This window comes from Pleurodeles waltl, chromosome 10 (genome assembly GCF_031143425.1).
Source record: "Pleurodeles waltl isolate 20211129_DDA chromosome 10, aPleWal1.hap1.20221129, whole genome shotgun sequence".
In the NCBI taxonomy this organism is placed as follows: Eukaryota; Metazoa; Chordata; class Amphibia; order Caudata; family Salamandridae; genus Pleurodeles; species Pleurodeles waltl.
In genome coordinates, this window is record NC_090449.1 from 317,396,380 (window position 1) to 317,415,550 (window position 19,171).

General features: G+C 41.8%; 1 protein-coding gene across 4 annotated transcripts in view; it reads left to right on the forward strand.

Moving 5' to 3' along the window:
• LOC138261506 (ankyrin repeat and fibronectin type-III domain-containing protein 1-like) overlaps positions 1-19,171 on the forward strand; it is a 1,513,685-nt gene that overhangs the window by 1,264,133 nt on the left and 230,381 nt on the right. For all 4 annotated transcript variants that reach the window (XM_069210501.1, XM_069210504.1, XM_069210503.1 and 1 more), the window contains one exon: positions 18,321-18,418. In XM_069210501.1, the coding sequence (XP_069066602.1) occupies positions 18,321-18,418 (98 nt within the window). The remainder of the gene's footprint in view (positions 1-18,320; positions 18,419-19,171) is intronic.

Genomic DNA, 19,171 nt, shown 5'->3' on the forward strand with positions numbered 1-19,171 from the left:
CATCAGGGCTAGTGCAACAGACAAATGGTACCTTGAAATCAAGAATGGCGAAAATGTGTGCGTCCTCGAATCTGAAATGGCCTGATGCACTACCATTAGTTCTGATGACAATGAGAAACACACCCGACAGGAAGACAGGATTATCACTGCACGAAATCCTCCTGGGCAGATCAATGAGGTTGCCAGCGGTTCCTGCAAATGCACTTGTGAACATTACAGATGATATGGTGTTGGACTCCTGCAAAGGTCTGGCTGATGTGGTTCACTCTTTCTCTCTGCAGGTGGAAGCCACCACACTGCCACCGATCCAAGATCTAGGACACACCCTGAGGGCGGGTGAATGGATGGTGGTACGGAAACACGTGAGGAAGATGTTTTTGGAGCCTTAGTGGAAAGGTCCATTCCAGGTGGTTCTGACCCCTGCCACACCTGTGAAGTGTGCTGTAGTCCCAAACTGGATCCACGCAAGCCACACAAGAAAAGTGACATGTCCTTCAGACAATGAAGAGGAGTTGTTAACAAAACCAACAATGACTAGAGAAGCCTCAGAACCGGAAGGAGAAGAAAAAGAACTGAGACCCGATCTGAGCACATTGAGGATGTTTCAGTCACTCCTGTGAGAGATGAAGGAGAAGACCTCTGCATTTTGCTGCATAATTACTACATTTTCTCTTCTACTTTCTTATTCTTTACAGATTATGAAGAACATTAGCCAGCAGAGTGGTGATCACAGGTGCTGTAATTACAGGAGTATTGGTTTGGCAATTGTGTGTGTGTGATATTGGGTGTGATATTGACTGTGGGTATGACTGTTCTTGACAAGAGTATAACCAACCATACTTCAGCTTTAGAGACAACTACTGCATTAATAGCAATAGAGAAGTTTAAGTTATATGAGAAGTATCGGCACATAGATAATGCTCAAGGGGAACTTTCTTCTAATGTGTTCTATCGCTTATTGAGTGAGTATGTTGAGACGATGGATGCGAAGAATTATTATTTGTGTACGGCGATTCCTTCATCAGTTGAAGAAGGAGCTACCTATCATAGTTTGCCTCTTACTTATGGGATAAGCTATAGTCAAGATCCTATAACCGGGAGATCATTCAGTATTTCTACTACAATCATGACGTAATGTTTTCGTATGTCCCCATAATTAGGTATCTGAGTAGAGTAGCTAAGGATAATGGCATACTATTAGTAAGGGGTTTCCTTAAGCCTACATTAACTTTTGGCATGGCGTATGCTCACAGGAATAATATGACATGCTTGCTTACACCTTTAGAAAAGAGCTTCTTAGATCACACAGATGACAGGAGAAAGGCATTTAAGGAGAAGTTAGAAAAGGGTTTAGAGAAAAGGACTTTTAGAAATTATTATGCTTATAGTGCAATAAAAACACAAGGTAAATTAGCTTTAGTAACGCAACACGTAGGGAAGCTTTGCGTATATAGACCTAGATTTAGTGCTGACACTTTTTTGTGGGAACGAGTGAATGTAGACGTGTGTTTTTGTTTCAGAGCAAGTGGACATTTATGTTGAATGGACAGGATCCGGCGATTCCTGACATATATTAAATTTGCGGACCTAATGCTTATTACCATGTTCCAAAAGGATGGAATGGCACATGTTATTTGGGGATAGTTTTCCCAAACATTTTCCCGCTGGATGACTTAAAGATATTACCAAAATTGACAAAGTTACATCACAGTAGAGAAAGGAGAGAGTCTCCTTCTGGTATATTGGGAGATATATTTGGAGCAATGATTCCTTCAGTGGGAGTTGTTCTGAATTTGATAAAGATTTGAAAGTTGTCTACTATTGTGGATAACATGCTGACAAATTTTTCAGGAGCCCTGATCCTTATAGAGACAGAATTCGCCGCAGAAAGAGCTCTGACTCTTCAGAACCGCCTTGCATTACACATTCTTTTGGCAAATGATGGCAGAGTTTGCAGAATGCTTAATTTGAAGCATTGCTGTTCATATATTCCTGATAATAGTAAAGAAATTAGAAACTTACTTACTAAATCTGACTAATGAGAGTGCTGATTTGAAAGAGTTAAAGTAACCAGGTGTTTGGGAGAAAGTTGGCAAGGGATTTGCTTCAGTCGGAAATTGGCTCAGCAACATTGGGAAAGGGATAATATTGAAAAAAATACAAGGGATATTAATTATTGTGATTTGCATATTTGGAGCGTAGAGAATACATAAATTGTACAAAATTATTAAATTGAAGAAAAAGAAGAATGATCAGAGGAGAGAAGAAATGAAAAGGGAGAATTGGTTGGGGGGAAATTCGAAAAGGGAACAAAGATTTGAAGGGATAGGGATAACATAATTTTAGCTGAAGCAAAAATATGTGTGGGAAGATTGGTGTGATGACACATTTAGCCATCAGAGGAGGGATTGTTAACGCTGGGTTATTAATGAGTTTTTCTAATGAATATTCATGTATTTTGAGTGTTGAATTTGCATAGAAAATGTATTAATATAGAGAAAATTAATGCACACATTTGAAGGTGCGCCTACCAGAGTGTCCGTCAATGTTCACAAAGTGTACTTATTAATGGCTTACTAATATGAAATATTGAGCTTATGTTTGATTAATGTAGTAATGTGTCATATCAAGGGTTAAGTATTATGTATTAGCTTTAATAATTGTAGGCCTTAACTTAGCGAGGTCTTGGCCTAGTTGCATGGCCTCATGTCAAGCTGCATTTCTTAGGCGTTTTCATAAAATGGATTCTTAGAGAATTACATTGTGAATTTCTACTGTACTGACTATGTGTTCGTAGTTGAAGTTAGTTCTCATGAGAAACTGCTTGCTAGAAGATGCTGTACTTGCTAGTGAAACAATGTTTAATGTAATGTATGTAAGACTGACCTTACCAGGAGAAGGCAATGGATGCACTGACTGGAGTATAAGCTGTAACAATATTGATATCTGACGAGCCGAAAGATGAGAGCGGGAGAAGAGGAGTCAATCGTCAACATGTGAACAATGTAGTAGTAAAATTGTAGATTTGAGGGATTAGTTTCTTTGGACTAAGTGTGAACATGCGATCCCCTGACCAATTAGGATGTGGGAAGTAGTTTTAGGAAATCTAACTTACCCTGCACCTAGAGGAGAGAGGCCATTCTGCGATATTTTTCTTAACTGTCTTGAGAGTTTGGCTATATTCTTTCGAACTCCTTAGAGAGACTTTGCTTTTTCTGAACATTGATACTGAATCCTGATGTATTGCTGACCGAACTGATGTCCTGTTGACGAAGACTGTCACAGCTTGCTGAACCTTATTGAGGACAGGTATATAAGCACATTTCTGATTGTTATGTCTAGTTGTTTTTGTCTCTAGGTACCAACCTCTATATTGATAGAGCTGTAGTTAAATGTTTTACAAATTTCTGTGACTAAATTCTTTTGCATGAAGTCCAAGCATGCTATTCTGATTTGGTGTTAGTTAGTGTTCTCACTGATGAAGTTCGCTATACGTAACAGTTGATGTCTTTTCTTTGCTGAATCTAAATGTATGTTATATCATTTGCGCAGTTATTCTTGCTATTAATTTGTACTGTAACCTTAGAATGTGTAGTAGCTCAAGCTTTGATTAGATTGCGGTTCTTTCGCCACTTTGGTCAGCCAGTATTGTTCTTGTATGTTTATCAATTGATTTTGAGATTAAGTTACATGACATTAGCATTGTTAATATAGGGAAATAAACATTCTAACTTTTACATAAAAGGTGTGGTTATTCATGACTGTAAGGTCATGGTGTGTGGAAATTACTGACTCAAATTGTTTATTGATGTCATTGATTGTTGATGATATTGATCTGTATTGGGAGAGGATACATGGTGGGAACAACTCAAAGTGCAGTCAAAAGGTCCATCGGCCTATTCGCGTTTCCCTTGTAAGTTTACTTAATAAGGTCTGATGCGCTAACAGAGGAGAAGAGAGAAATTAGATAAATGGGTGAGATACAGAGCAATTTGGTGGGGAGGGCTCAGAAAGAGGTATGCAGAAGTGAAGATTAGAGAAAAGGAGCGATGAAGATACGGTAAAGAAATGTAGAAGAGTGAGGAAATGTAAAATGGGCATGAAGTGATGTGGGAAAGGGAGATAGACTAGAGCAGGAATGTACAGAGAGAGAGAGAGAGAGAGAGATTTGAAGTAAGAAGAGGGGTTTCGAGCTACTTATTTAGAGATAGGCCCAGAGAGATGTAGAGAGGAAGGTAGAGAGATGGGTTACAGGCATGGTTAATGAGAGAGAGGTATGGTAAACTTACGTGAGAAATGAGAAAGAGTGACATGGGTTACATAAAGATGCAGGGAAAGAGAAGTTAAAAAGAAAGAGGTGATGTAGAAGTGGTGAAGTGTTGTAAGGAGAAATACGTCAGATAGAAAGGATATTTTAGCTTAATTTCCACCAACCACCTGAGAGCACCAGCGCTGTATTTTGGCAGGCTAGGTATGCACACTAAGGGACATATGTACATGAAAGTGGTGCAATACGGCACTGCGCCAAAACTGGCAGTGCCGTGCTGCATCACTTCAGAAACACAGGGATGTGCTGCATTTACAAAAATATGGCGCACTTCTGTGCTTCCCTTGGCACTGGCACTAAATTCAGATGCCTTGAGCAAACAAAGGCATGCTTGCACCATAGTGCAAGGGTGCCTGCATTGCAGGGACTGTTTGCTCATGTGCAGGAAGGTGTCTCTTCATGCACATAAATAATAAATAATGGTGATTTGTTACTCCTATTTGTGCTGCAGAATACAGCACACATAGAAGTACAAATCGTCATTATTTATTGTTTATGTGCAAGAAGGGACACCTTCCTGCACATAGACAATCATTAATGGCCTTTTGCTCTTTCTATGTGTGAAACAGCAAAAATGAGTAGAAATTAAAGTATTTCTTCTCGTTGCCCTGTGCTAACGCCACCGCTGGCTTTAGTTTTTGGCACTCCCTCAGATTTATGATTTAGCTATGAGTGTTACGTGGGTACAGCCACAGCAACACCCATTGCATGCCCCTCTGCCCCAGAAAACTGTGTCGGGCGGGCCATATGTACAAGGTAGCGTTAAGTACCAAAAAGTGGCTTAACACTGTTTTGTAAATATGGTGCAGAGCACAGCAGTGGAGCGTCACAAAAAGTGATGCTCCGGTGGTGCTAGGGGCTTGAAAATATACCCCTAAGCTTCTGCGAAGTATGCATGTCCAGCTGTCAAATTAAAAACATTTTTTTTATGCTCACTGACATTACGATGGAACTTTTGGGACTTCCTGATCACTTTACTGGGTTTGCGGGTGGGGGACATTCAGAATAGAGCTCCTGGTCAATTGTCTACTTTGTGCATGGCTTAAAAGGGTTCTCTCTCTGATAAACTAGAACCACTCCATCTCCTGCAGCTTTATGTTATCCACATTCACATCTATAAAGTTGTTGAATTAACTCACAGATGTCTCTTCTCTACTTGGTTTGTGTCTTCAAGTTACCACTCTGAAAGTATGAGTGTATGTATATTTATCATTAACATAAAATACAAACTAATACTTAAATGTGTTTAAAAAAAACAACACTAGAAACAACCCATCAGTTGTGACATGGATTTCTTTTGACCTTGCAGGAACTCGTAATTCTTCCAATAGAGAAATAATGTACAAGACATAAAAATATAGGCACTCAGGGGCATATTTACAAAATAATAGCACAATGCAGTGCAGCAAGCAATGTTTCTGGGTTTCATTGGTCTAGCGAGTGAGAGAGAGAGAGAGAGAGAAGCGCAGAGCCATGTTTACTAAATATGCCATGGTGCTGTTCACGTCCCCTGCGAGGCAGACTGCCAAGCACCATGGACACACCCTTACACTGAAGTGCAACAGTGTGTGTCATGCCTGGCATTGCTTTTGTACTGAAAGTACACCCTTCCAATACAATATACTATGCACAGGCATTTGTGCCACCTTGGATGGGTGCTGTACAACGCAGTTCACGTGCAATGTTTAAAATGTTATCAGAAATTAACATATTTCTCTGACTTTCTGCCCTCTTCATGGGGATTATTTTTTTGCTTAAAGCCAGATCTAACAATCTTTGTAGACACACCTTTGCATTCAAACCCATGAGTGGAAGCATTGTAATAACCAAGTCCCACTCGTGGCGTGCTCTTTGGCACAATGTAACCAGTAGTGGCTGGTAATCTTAGCCGGGGCAGAGGACCACACACATGCACAATCCCTCACACCAATGCATCCACACACATTCACACACACAGACCTATTCACGACACTCACTCACAAATATACAAACATACATACATTCATACATAGATGCATGCGTGCACCAAATATCAAAACACATAAAACTTAGGGCCAGATTTACAACAGCCCTTAGCGCCACATTTGCGGCAAAATGTTTGCCGCAAATGTGCTGCTAACGGGCCACTACCACTGCGCCATATTTACAATGTGGCGCAAACTAGGTTTGTGCTACCTTGCAACGTTTTGCGCCACATCATGCATAATATATGCATGATGCATACAAAGTGGGCGTTCCCTCATTAGAAGGTCGCTAAAAATGGCGCAATGGAATCTACAAGATTCCATTACGTCATTTCTAGCATCATTTTTAACTCTGCTTAAAGCAGGCATTAAAATGAGGCTCATATTGATTTCAATGGGCCTCTTAACACAATACCTGATTAGCGTCATTTTTTTTCATGCTAATCCAGTATAGCGTTACAATAACATCAAAAAAATTATGCTGTTGCCCCAAACATGCGCCATGGTGCGCCATATTGTAATACGGTTCTTCCGTAGTGGCGTTAGGGGGCGCAAGGAGGCCCAAGAAAAGTGATGCATCACTAGTGAAGTGCATTTTCTTATAAATATGGCCCTTACTTTCACTGCAGCTCTGCAGGAGTGAAGCTTTGGAGGTCCCAGGGGTGGTAAAACTGCTGCAGCAGTCCCTCACTTGTCACAGAGTAGAATGGCGTGAGAGAGACTGCTGACCCCACTCCACTCTGTGACAAAGTGTCACTGATTGACACTCAGCCCTGGGCACTTCAGGGCTTAAAGCTATCAGTGATGCTCCTCCTCATTAAGAGGGGAGCGCACTGAGGTATGTTTGCATGCTGAGGAGGTCATGCCCATAAGGCTGTGAAATCCCCAGCATGGCAAATTTGAACTCAGGCAGCCATGCGCCTGCATGTTTAGAGCATATCTAGGTCCTTTCTGCCTGTCTGAACTAAGAAGAATGTCTGTCAGGCTGACATTTGCTCCTCAACCTGACAGACACTCTTCTTGTGAAGGGGGGAGAAAGGTGGGGGCATGGCCCCTTTGCCCTTACAGACAGGCTGCAGCTGATTGTAGCACAAAGCACCTCAAAGTGGAGTTTACGGTACAAAAAAGGCAACTTTTCAGGTCAAAAAAAGTTTTGCTCTAAAAACGAAATACATATCTAGACTTTGTCCCACTATGCATGACCTTGTGATGGTAAAAAGGCTTGATAAATCTGCAGTTGCATAGCCTGCCTTCCAAGTACCTGGAAAGTTAATAGTCCTCATTTACAAGGGCATTGTGCCACCGGAACGTCACTTTTTCCGACGTTCTGGTGGCGCAATGCCTGCTCCATATTTACAGAGCGGCGTTAAGCCACTTCTTGTGGCTTAAAGCCGGTTTGTAAATATGACCTCTTTACATGCATTACTTTGCGTGAAAGGAGCCTGCAATGGGAGTTTGAGCATTTTGATGCTACCCCAGATTTATGACAAATCGTAAACCTGAGGCAGCACCAAAAGCTAACGCCACCCATGGATGGTGTTATCATGGCGCAACAAGGAGAAATACTTTTAGTTCTCCTCGTTTTTGCTTTTTCTATGTGTGCTGCAGAATGCAGCACACATAAAAAGAGCAAAACATCGTTAATGATTGTTTATGTGCAGGAAGGTGTCCCTTCCTGCCCATAAACACTCAATAAATAATGACACTTTGCTACTTCTATGTGTGGCACATTCTGCAGCACACATAGGACTATCAAATCACCATTATTGATTGTTTATGTGCTGGAAGGGACACCTGCCTTCATATAATAGGCAGCTAATTTTAGCGCCAGTGCTAGGGAAAACACAGGGGTGCACCATATTGTAGTAAATACAGCACATCCCTGCGTTTCTGAGGTGACACAGTGCTACACCACTTCTTTGTAAATGTAGCCCAATGTTTACCCTCCGGTTTGTCCTGCTTTAGTACAATTGTTTAAGGTCATGAGGATGGTTGTTGACTCCTTCCCCATCAGAGGATTCTTTGCACTCCATACCTGCCCATTCAGCCGTTCGGTGGACTGACATCTCTGCCTCCTCTTTACCACCTCATTAATAATCATGTTTCATTACCGGGTCATGATGAGGTCATGTTCAAGAATTTAGCAAAGGATTGTTGTCCTAGTTCGTTCTAAATGGCATTAACCTTTCCCCTGACACGACCCTGTTTGTTGGTTATTTTCTTATTTGACTGTTAAAGGTGTGTTTATTCCTCTGGAAATCATGTAACACAATCCTTTGGAGGTTGCAATGCATAATAGCCACTTCAAAAAAGTTCGTCATGATCTATACATACCTGCACAGTACACAGCAGAGATTATCACATGGCCAACGAAAAGCACAAGTTGGGCATTTGTGAGGGGAAGGGGGGAGCTACATTTTGGCATGGGAAGTATTATATGCCCCCACACCATAAAAAACAGGGAAAGAAGCTTGACTGCTGGCTTGCGTGATTTACTGGATGGAATTATCGCTGGTAACAATGGGCCCGATGTTCCAACAGCCGGAAAGACCGGGTGCAGAATCACAAGCCCACTCAGAATCAGAATGGAATTCCATATGGTAATTCTGCCAAAATGACGGCGAAAATGAGACTTGTAAAGGCAGTGAATCATGCTGCAAATCTGGATTTGCACTTTGTGCCTTGATTACTCGTGTGTGCCATTTCCCGTGGACAAGGGCACAAAAAAATGCCTTTGTGAACCTGAACAATGTACGTCTGGCTGGAAAGCACATATAAGTAACCCGTCTTGGGGAATGTCTGACAAAGAACCCGTCGAGCTTCCAACTACTTTCTGCTGGACGTGGCCCAGCAGGCAGACTCTGATGCCCCAGTGACGCCCTGACACCATGTGGCTACCGAGAGTTTGGCAGTGGTTGATTTCCCACAGGGCTACCAACTAGCCACGGTGTGGTACTGGTGACTTTTTCCTCCCATTTCTCGTAAAGCAGAGGAAATACTGTGTTAATCGTACGAAAATTATATTTTGCTGTTAGAAAAGGCAAACAAACACAATGCTTTTACTGGTTCCTTCGAATCCACCTAATAAAGGTATTTAGTCGGTAAAATTGCATGTTGTGTGTTTGCTGTTTTTCCCCTACCCAAGACAGTATTTCCAAAAAAATTCAGTGACAGGTAGTCATGATGTGGCCTTTCAAGAACAAACAAGCATTTCCCTAAGGTGGTTATAGAACAGCTGATTAGTCTCTATCTGGGTTTGAAAGTTTCACTTTGATAATTGAACCTAATCCTGCTAGATACCTGCTTACTCTTTTTAAGCAGCTTGTTAGGCCTCGCTTAGAGGCAGCTTCAGGTATCACACAAGCCTCATGTTTTCGGAAACAATCATACAAAATACATACATATATCCACATATATTGGAACTTTCAGCCCACCCTCTTCATGCATTGGTCTGTTCAAATTTCACTCACATTTTGCTTTGCCAGAAAACCTTTTGATGGCAGTTTTTTAAACTTTTTTAATTGCTATATATTTTATTTTCATTTCATAAACTTGGAAAAACGAATAAATAATTCAAATCCACCCACTTCCCAAAGCCATGCCTATTGCCTATGCACTATTGTTTTTAATTTCTGTTGTATTTTTTCTTCAGGGTATCCCTCATCTCTTGAATGCTTCATTTTATAGCTATCCTTATTTTGTGCCGTTACATGCCCAGCGTTCCAGTACCTTTCACGGTTAGACTCATAACCTAGAATCCATAAAATAAATAGAAAAATCGGAAACGGAAATTTGCACGAGTCCAATAAACATATTCTCTGTAAAAAAAATTAAAATTCTCATTATTAGGTCTTGCCTTCAAACAGCCTAACTGTTTTTTTAACAGCAGATGTACAGGCACCCTTGCGAAAATAAGAAACAATTCTTTGAGCGCTCACGCACTTGGATACCATGAAAAACACAGGCATCCGTGCATGCATGCAACCATGTTCATGTGCACATATGCATGTAAGGACTTTTCAGCAATCAAAAAATACATCCCTTAGTACTCAGGTGTCCCGGCAATCACACGTACAGGCACACATATGCAACCAAGCAGCGCACATATCATGAGTGAAGGGGGTACAGTGGCACTATGGCACACAAGCGTGAGGGGCTGACTGCACCCCAGTTGTGGCTGTCTTCTACTACCTAACTGCGGGACAAAAAGCATTTTTATTCTTTGCATTAAGGAATATGGCACACTTGCTTTGCACTGATAGAGAACAAATGCAAACAGACAGCACCCATTCATGTACACACACATACACCCTAAATGACTTTGGGCAAACATATAACACAGGTGGAGGGGTCAGGCATGTGTGCAAGATCATAAGTGAATGTATGAATGACTAAAAGAATGCATGGATGCAAGTGGATAAGTGAATGCCTATATAGAGTAGAGTATGCATGGATGGAAAGATGGATGAGTCTGTGTATTCCTCAAGGGATGAGTATTTGTGAATAGGTAGGTGAATAGACTTGTCACATTGATAAGACTCATTTTTGACTCTCCCTTCATCCCATACAGAGCAGCCTACCTTCTTGGAGTTGACAAAATTACCTATTATCTGTTCTCCCACCTGGCTAGAATCGTTATTAGGAGTTACACTAACATTTGTAGAAAGATTAATTACCTGCACTCCTACCGAACTGGCGTATTTGTGAGGGAAATTTTGTTCATCTGTAAAATAGGAATTCTAATCATTCCTACCACCGTATAAAATAGTCCCTTTGCTTATCAAAAACGACTTAGGAAAGATGCAGTCCTGTTCATCAAAATAGGCTCTGAAGGAGATGTGATTCTCTGCCATTACACTAACTCACTCCCCATCAACAGTAATCTGTAGTCAGGGATCATAGATCACAGGTTTGAGATGAGACGCACATATTTTAGAGTACAGGGTGTGCATGCAGATTGAGGAGTAAGAAATTATGGCCATATGCTCACTGCACGCCACTGTCCAAGTGTGCGCTTGTGTTGTGGGCGTGTGACTTCAGACCACAGCAATGCAGCCTTTCTCCATGTTCACAACAGATAACTGCACATCCATTGCAGAGTACAGAATGGCTCGCCGTCTAGGTATTCTAACAGATGTACGCCCTAGGTGCACTCATAGCTCATATATCAACTAAATGGCTGTATGCCTAACAACAGGAAGTAGTCCATACATCATGAGTGACTGTTGCAGCAACCAATGGCTGTAATATGGGCTGAACAAAATGCCACTGAGAATCAAAACAACCTACGGGTGATGAGGGTTGACCTATTGTCCCTACCTTTATGTTGTTTGTACAAGCGTTGCCAGAATGCAACAGCTGTCTGTGCTTGATCTAAGCATGGTATATATCTGCTCCACAAAAAGTTAACCTGGTTGGCAAAAGGGTCAGTGGTAAAGGACTATGCCAGTCTTACCTAACTCGATACAGAACACAGCACAACTTAGCACATTTTGCTCACCACGACCTTTCAATAAAGATTTCTAGGAATATTTTCTTAAGGCTTGGCTTCAAGATATTATATATAGAGTAAGGCCACCAACTGACTCAATATTTCTTTGTCACCACTAGAGATGAGTTCAATGTAGTTCATACTGACACCCACACATGCACCAGTACTTTACGCAGCAACCCTGGCTTTCTGATTGACATTTCTTTTTTTTAAAGAATGTACATGTTCTGCTTGTGTAGATCGTGCAGTTCCTCTCTGTGAGTCATATGTACTCTATGATGAACAAGAACTTTCTGAAGAGTGTGATTAATGCAAAAGGACATTACTGCTTTGTTCAGCGCATGCTGATGAGACCCCCTCAGTCCCCTGTACATTTCTGTACACACTCGGCTGCCAGTGTGAGGTAAAAATGAAAGTGGATTCTGGCTTCTGAATTTCATTTTGGATCACTCTCATCTCTGCTACTAGCATCCACCGATTGGGTCTTATTATAGAATATGTGACAATTTTCTGTCCTAAATGCAGAGATTATGTGTTTCTATGTTCCGAAAGAATAGAAGAGAATCCCATAGCATTCCAAATGAGTAACTATAGACCTTACATAGTTACTGTGTCCACAGTGGTTTTGTGTTCATAAACAATGGTTTCACTTAGCCTTCAATAAAGTGGTCACAACCAAGCAGCAGATGCGTCCTCGAGAATTAAACACTGGAGTGCGCTAAACCGAAGAGAATCATAAATGCATTCGATAGAAGTTGATGAATTTACATATCAGGGTCAATAATTCACAACTGAAAATGTGCAGAGAAACATATTGATTCGAAATCTCAGATCTTCCTCCATTTGAATGGGTATTTCTTCCATGTTGCTGTCCTCTATGGGGTATCCCAATATTCAGTCTCAGGCAAAAATATCCCAGAGCTGAGTCCTGGTGCATTCTTAGAAGCGTTCATTTAAGTCGCTGGTAATGTCACTTCTGTTTATGCTTATGGCACTTTATCCATACTTGGCCAAAATCATGCAATGGCTGCTATTCTCCAGACAAGGAGTGCTGCACTGTACTTGAGTGGTAATTCCCAACTGGATAGCGGGAGAGATGTGTGGTGCAAATGTAACATCTACATTACTGTCTAAACTGGAGCATCGTCACTCTCCTTGTGCTCAACATACTGTCACCATTCAAGCACTCTTTTACCCACTGAAAAACATTTTTACGAGTGTTTGTCACCCTTCGTGGCTTACATCTGACTTTAAAGAGAAGGTTTAAATGGGATTGCTTTGTTGGTCAGCTTCTTTTTGTCAATCTATTTAATATATTTGTGGAATTTCACAGAGCAATTTATTCGAATAGGTTAATAACTTTTGCTACTTTTTTCACTTAATGTCACTCTTTGTTATATCCTCCCCGCGTACCACATTTTTTACGCCTTTTAGTTATCGACTACCGGCAGCTTTTAGCTGTCTGTTATCAAAACGCCTATAATGGACCACAACAAAACTTAACAATGTGCTTTTGGTCGGCAAATTGCTTTATTGGTTTTCCTGTCACTCTCATTTGCCTGCTTCTTATTCAATAGCTTTCCTTGATCTTTTCAAGAGTATCTCTTCCCTGAAGCAAAGCTTCTTTACCATCCTTTTAATCAGATGACTTGAATCCTGCCGCTGCTCGTGTTCAGGGAAAATGTTTGTTTTCTTGCTTTCAGCACTCCACTGCTTTGCTCAGCAAGGTGTTCACTTTTTTTATTTCCTTTTCCTTTTCTCCCCTTCTGACACCGTGTGACACACCCCTCTCCCACGTCTCCCCTATATGTTCCTTCATTGCTTCCACACTCAACCTATGTATGTGTTCACATTTTTTTTTTTATTATTTTGTTTAGTTTTGCCCGGCTGCAGCCATTTGATGCTAGGAATGCTTTGCAAAAGTTTACTTTCCTTTTGTTTTCAGTTTACCACAATCAAGTGGCGTCCATAATCTTGGAACAGGTAAATGAAAGAGAAACACAAGGGCGCCCAATGTCATGCCATACGCTCAGGGTCATTACACTGGACTGTCATCGTATCATGTCGCAGCTTCGGGCATTTGTGCTGACAAATCATTCTGCTCTTTGTTTCTTATTTTTCTTTTTTTTTTTGTTTTCTGATGCTGCACAGCATCTGCAAAAAGTATGGGCGAAGCCAGTTGGTCGAAAAGGCAAGACCTATTGGCTTTAGAAAAACCTTGTGCACATGGTGTTTCTTTTTTATCACTGCCTAACTGTCTAAGGGCCTTTGGCAACTGGGCTTTGAATAGGAACACCGAATGCGATAAAAAAAATAAGATAACAAAATATCTTAAGCTTTCAGACACTTCCAATTTCCAAATGAAATCAAATTGTTGCCTGCTATTAGTATTTTCTGAATGTGAAGTCTTATTTGCTGAGTTGGTGGGAGGTCGGGGAGACTCCAGCGACCCTTTGAAATTATCTACCTATGAAAATGCACTCAGGAACAGTTCACTTTAACTTGCTTACTCAAAATGTAATCTGGCGTTTAACCCCCTAATGGGTGCCACAGTTGGTTCTGGCTGAATCTGCAAGCATACTTGTCAATATTCAGCAGAATAATGACAGCTGCCATTGTGCAGCGCTGCTTTAGTCATTCTGTTCTAGGGTGTTCCTTTCTTCGATGTTTGCTTGATATTTTGTGATTTTTAGTAAAAAATGTTGTATCAGTGTCATTTTTTTGGCTCCTTTATTGCAGTGTTTCATTAGGGTCGAGCCTGTGTCGCATGCGCGTGCGCATGCGTATCGCTAGCGAGACGCTTTAGGAATTAGAAAAGGGCTCGAAGCCCCGTCCACGTCACGTCAGTGTCTTTCATTGGTTCGTGGGCTTGCCGGTTAGAATCTGCTTGCTTTGATTAGTGGAAGACACGCATACGACTATGCCTTTTCCGGTGGTTAGCCCTCCTCGAGCGCAGCGACCAAGTACAGAAAACATGCGAGGCTCACTGTTTCCCGTTAGGTTTGTGGACTACTTTTTCTCTATTTTTGCAGCGCGATCTCGCTTGGCAGAAGTCAAGCGCTTTGCATAATATCAATTCTGTTACACAGTTAATTGCACTTTTGCCGGTTATGTACATAATTGCACGTTTACCAATAGGTATCATTACGAGTGAACTGTAGCAGCGCGATCGCGCTGTTTTTTTCTTTTAACGTGGCAAGAAAAATCCGGTTGGGAGTTTACAACTGATAGTAGCTGTAACTCAGACAAATGCGAGACCCGTTGCATTGCAAATGCTTGTTTTTTTATTGCCATGTGTCACTTCTCCATACATTTGCCATTTTAATTCTTTTGTCATTAGGCCACATTTGTCACTCTCTTCTTTTTGTCTTGTTGTGTGGCTTCTTCTTACTGATGCCATTGTTATTCGTTTCTTTTTGTGAAGTTTTGTACTTGTTGGCACATGCTACCTGTCAGATCTGAATATAAGGTATGTGACGCAACTATGGCACTGTTAGAAGTCGGTAGATGGGCTTAGAAAAAGTGCTGCTTCAGCTCTGAAGCACCGCTTTTTCATAAATATGGGCCTAAGTGTTTTGTTACTATTGCTTTCATTTGAAAACAACATCTAGAGACATATAAAGACAGATTTGAAGCATTCTACAGATGTGGTATTTATGCTGTTGTTTACAGCGGATGTCCACATGTGTAGCTGAGACTTGACATGTATGTCATGCGTCGGTGGAGAAAACGACTCACAAATTTCCTAAAGACAATAACAAGTCGCATAAAGAAACGGTTTTCCAGTGCAGGAGCATTCATGCAAGTGAGGAACACATAGGCCCTCATTACAAGTAATGAGCCCGGAGCTGTGTCTCCCCAGTGAATACCAGTATGAGCAACTACACGTTTTTTGGTGTTTCTGAGCCTGGAGTCAGGGGGTTCTCAAATTCCAGACACAATAATTGCAGTTGAGGAAACACTGGACCTGTAGACTTGTGAGGAAATGTGGAGTCTGTGGGCAGCTGATGCGCCCCACTCACCATTATACTTCAGCATGGAGGTGAGCAGAAAAAACTACCCACCATTCAAGAAAAATAAACTTTTTCCTTCTGCCCCCTCTACCCTCAGAGACCAAGAAATAAAACCCCTGCAACAGTCATCACCTTCTCAAGCACGTAGTTAATTAATATGTGCAAATTTGTGGTTGCTATTTCACAGAGCTGGGAAAACAAATATGCAAAATTCGACCCAAGTCCGTGCAATATCATCACCATCATCATCATCATTTATAGAGCGCATAGCTGCTCATAGGCTTCCCAGCGCTAACGAATACTACAAGTCCAGATGAAGATGGGAAAGGTGACGGAAACAACCCCTACAAAGCTTAGAGCAGGTCAGAGGGACTAAGTAAACAGACAGATTTTCAGCTGTTAGTGAAACGAAGATTCAATGTCAGAAGTCCATAGGGGAAGAGGCGTAGAGTACCAGAGCTTAGGGATGTTGTACCAGAATGAACGGCCTCCCTTTCTAATCCTATCAATGCAGAAGAACACATACACCTTATTGGGGTGTAAGGAATAATCAATGATCGGCCTATCTTAGGGCCAATAAGCTGTAATGCTCTGCGAGCAATACAAAAGGGATTTAAATTTGATCCTCTGGTCAACCGGAAGCCAATGGAGGGTTTGAAGAGCATGCCAAGCAGACAAGAGTCTGGGGATGTTGTGTAGTAAACGAGCAGCAGAATTCTGAACCACCTCATGCCTCATTCCCTAGGAAATAACTCTTAATTCCAGTAACTCAGGAGGAGATACTGGCTGGGACTGTTCATTCTAGCCCTGGTGTCTCCCCAGGGGGTTAAATGGGAATTCATAATGAAGGCCAGTATCTGTACTGAAGAAGGAGATGCTCCGGGGTGACCAGCCCAAAATATATATTTTTTGAGTATATTGGGCAACCTCCTACCTGAGGTTGAGGTTTTGAAGACAAAAATAACACATGAATGAAAACTCTGTTTACAGAGGTGAGGTGAGTAATTGTAATGTGTGAACGTGTATCCCTTGATGGATCTGTGCATTGTATTAAGCAGGAAATCAGTATAACCAGATGGGTCAGCCACAATCAAATACTGCCTTTTTAATCTTTTGCAGTTATCTTTCTATTGAACTTTATTTGGATGTTGTGCTTCTTCATTTTTTTTTCTTTTTCTTTAGTGCTATGCCTATTTTCTCAGTCACTCATCCTGTCGCTCTAATACTTTTTGTCAGTCCGTTATTCTTTGGCACAGAAAGTCAATGTCATGAGAGTAAAATACGTAATAAACATCCCCTTCGACGTTCACTTGGCATGAACAATTCTGCTGATGTCCGTAGACCCAACCAGACATTTTTAAAGAGCCAAAAATGGAAGAGTGCGCTACAAAATCAAAGAACAAGCAGAAGGCTTGCACTATTACACAGAAAGCGCCATTTGTTGCTCCTATAGTTTTCAACAAAAACTCAGAATGTTGTCATCATTTAAAGGCAGTGCCCCTCTACGTATAGCTTTTTCCCCTAAAACTAACATATCCCAAAAATGAATAGAAGTTAAAGGGGTTTGCGCCCTGCTGACCATTCTTAAGTGTGTCCCAGGTAGTATGTTTTGATGTCTATGTTGCTCCTTGTTAGTTTTTTTTTATCCCTGTTTTTTCATGCTCTGGCCCCTGTGCCCCCATCCAGCACACTCTTTTTGGATGGGGTCAGCATGCACATCTCTTGTGTTGTTCGATGGTTCTGCGCCATTGTTTCAGTCTCCCTTCTCGCCTCATTACTCAGAGGAATGTCTTCTCACTTCCTTTCCTTCAAATGGGCAGCATTAACTCTTACAAACTGGGTGGTGGGAGGAGGGAGGGGTACCTGCACGTTCGGGGTCTTGGGGGAATCCGTGCATTGGCAAGTGGTGGGAGGGCGAGCTGTGCGCTGGCGTGGAGGGAAGCGATGGAGACCACACACCAGGATGAGTGGGAGAAAGGTGACACAAAGATCCCCGGCAGCGGTGCGGCCTAGAGTGACTGTGTGTGGTCCCTCCACACTAAGTGTTGGTTTGGACACACGCGCAGTGACAATACAGGGCAGACTCTCCGGGGCCCAGCGGCGGGTACCTTGGCCGTGTACAGAGAAGCAGAAGCCCCAAAAAACGGAATGACCCCTTTAGCCAAAAGTGAGTTATCACACGCCTGCAGCGTCAGCACTACGTACCAAGATGACACTGACAAGTATAGCGGAAAGTGTATAGATGTAAATGTATGGAATCTTGTTTGTGTTTTAGTTTCATTGCTAATTTCCTTGGCAATACTTCAAAGACTGGTCTGGCTATTTGAGGTGATAGCTGCAATGTTATTTTAAAATGCAAGCTCAACAAGTTGGCACCTGCCTAACCACTGCCTTGCTGCATTTCACCCAGGGTTTCACTTGAGCTTGTGTCATGGTAATCGAACGTTTATCCACAGACCACGCCTCTCAGCAGGCTGAGTGCCCTTTCTATTCATATTGTCTGTGTATATGTCTTTCATTTCCAGTGGAATGGAGCTACTCGTCTTCCTTCTCCCCAAACGTAGGCGAAATGGTAATCGAGAAACTAAGGAATCTCCAAGTACACATCAGAGGCCTCGCTTCCGTAAGTACCACCAACTTCCAGATGTGTAACAGGAAATGTTCATATGTTTTAGCCATACCTGAGTTTGACCGCATCTGCATACTGCTCAATACCAGCACAGTACACTCTTTAGAACACACCATTAAATCATGGCACCTACTTCATACTGTATCTTCCCATTAGACCTGAATAAGAATTCATCGAGGTCTTTTTGGGCCTATGAGGTCACTACAAGTTCCTCCTCAGCCCCTTGTTTCCCAAGTCACATAACATTGGTGTTACACTTGGCTGTGTGTTTGCAATTACGTCCACTGCGTTAAAGAAAGTAAGCAACAGTTTTTTTTCCAGCTATTTGCTTCTGTTACCACTTCTTGAATGCAGTTTTTCACAAGCCGGATATACCTGTCCAAAAAGTTGCACTCAGCACCTGAGGTATCTCCTAATTGGGGCAAATTCTAAAATGGAACCAAACTCTGGTTTGCCCTTTTATATGTCTGGTGGTAGGAAAGACCATTTGATTTTACTAAAATAACATATATGCACTTACTTATGGGGGCTTACAGCAAACCCATGCACCCATTAGTCTGTTATTGTGCCAATTATACTTTTCTTACACCCACTACAGTAAACAGCAGGGACAAGAGTGAGCCCACGTCTGCTGTTGCCCGACTTCCCTGTGAGTGACAGCATTCTGCCACTTTGCAAGAAGCACATCCACACACAAATTAGTCCCTTCATTGCCAGAGAATATTAAAGCATTTACTTCTTGAGACC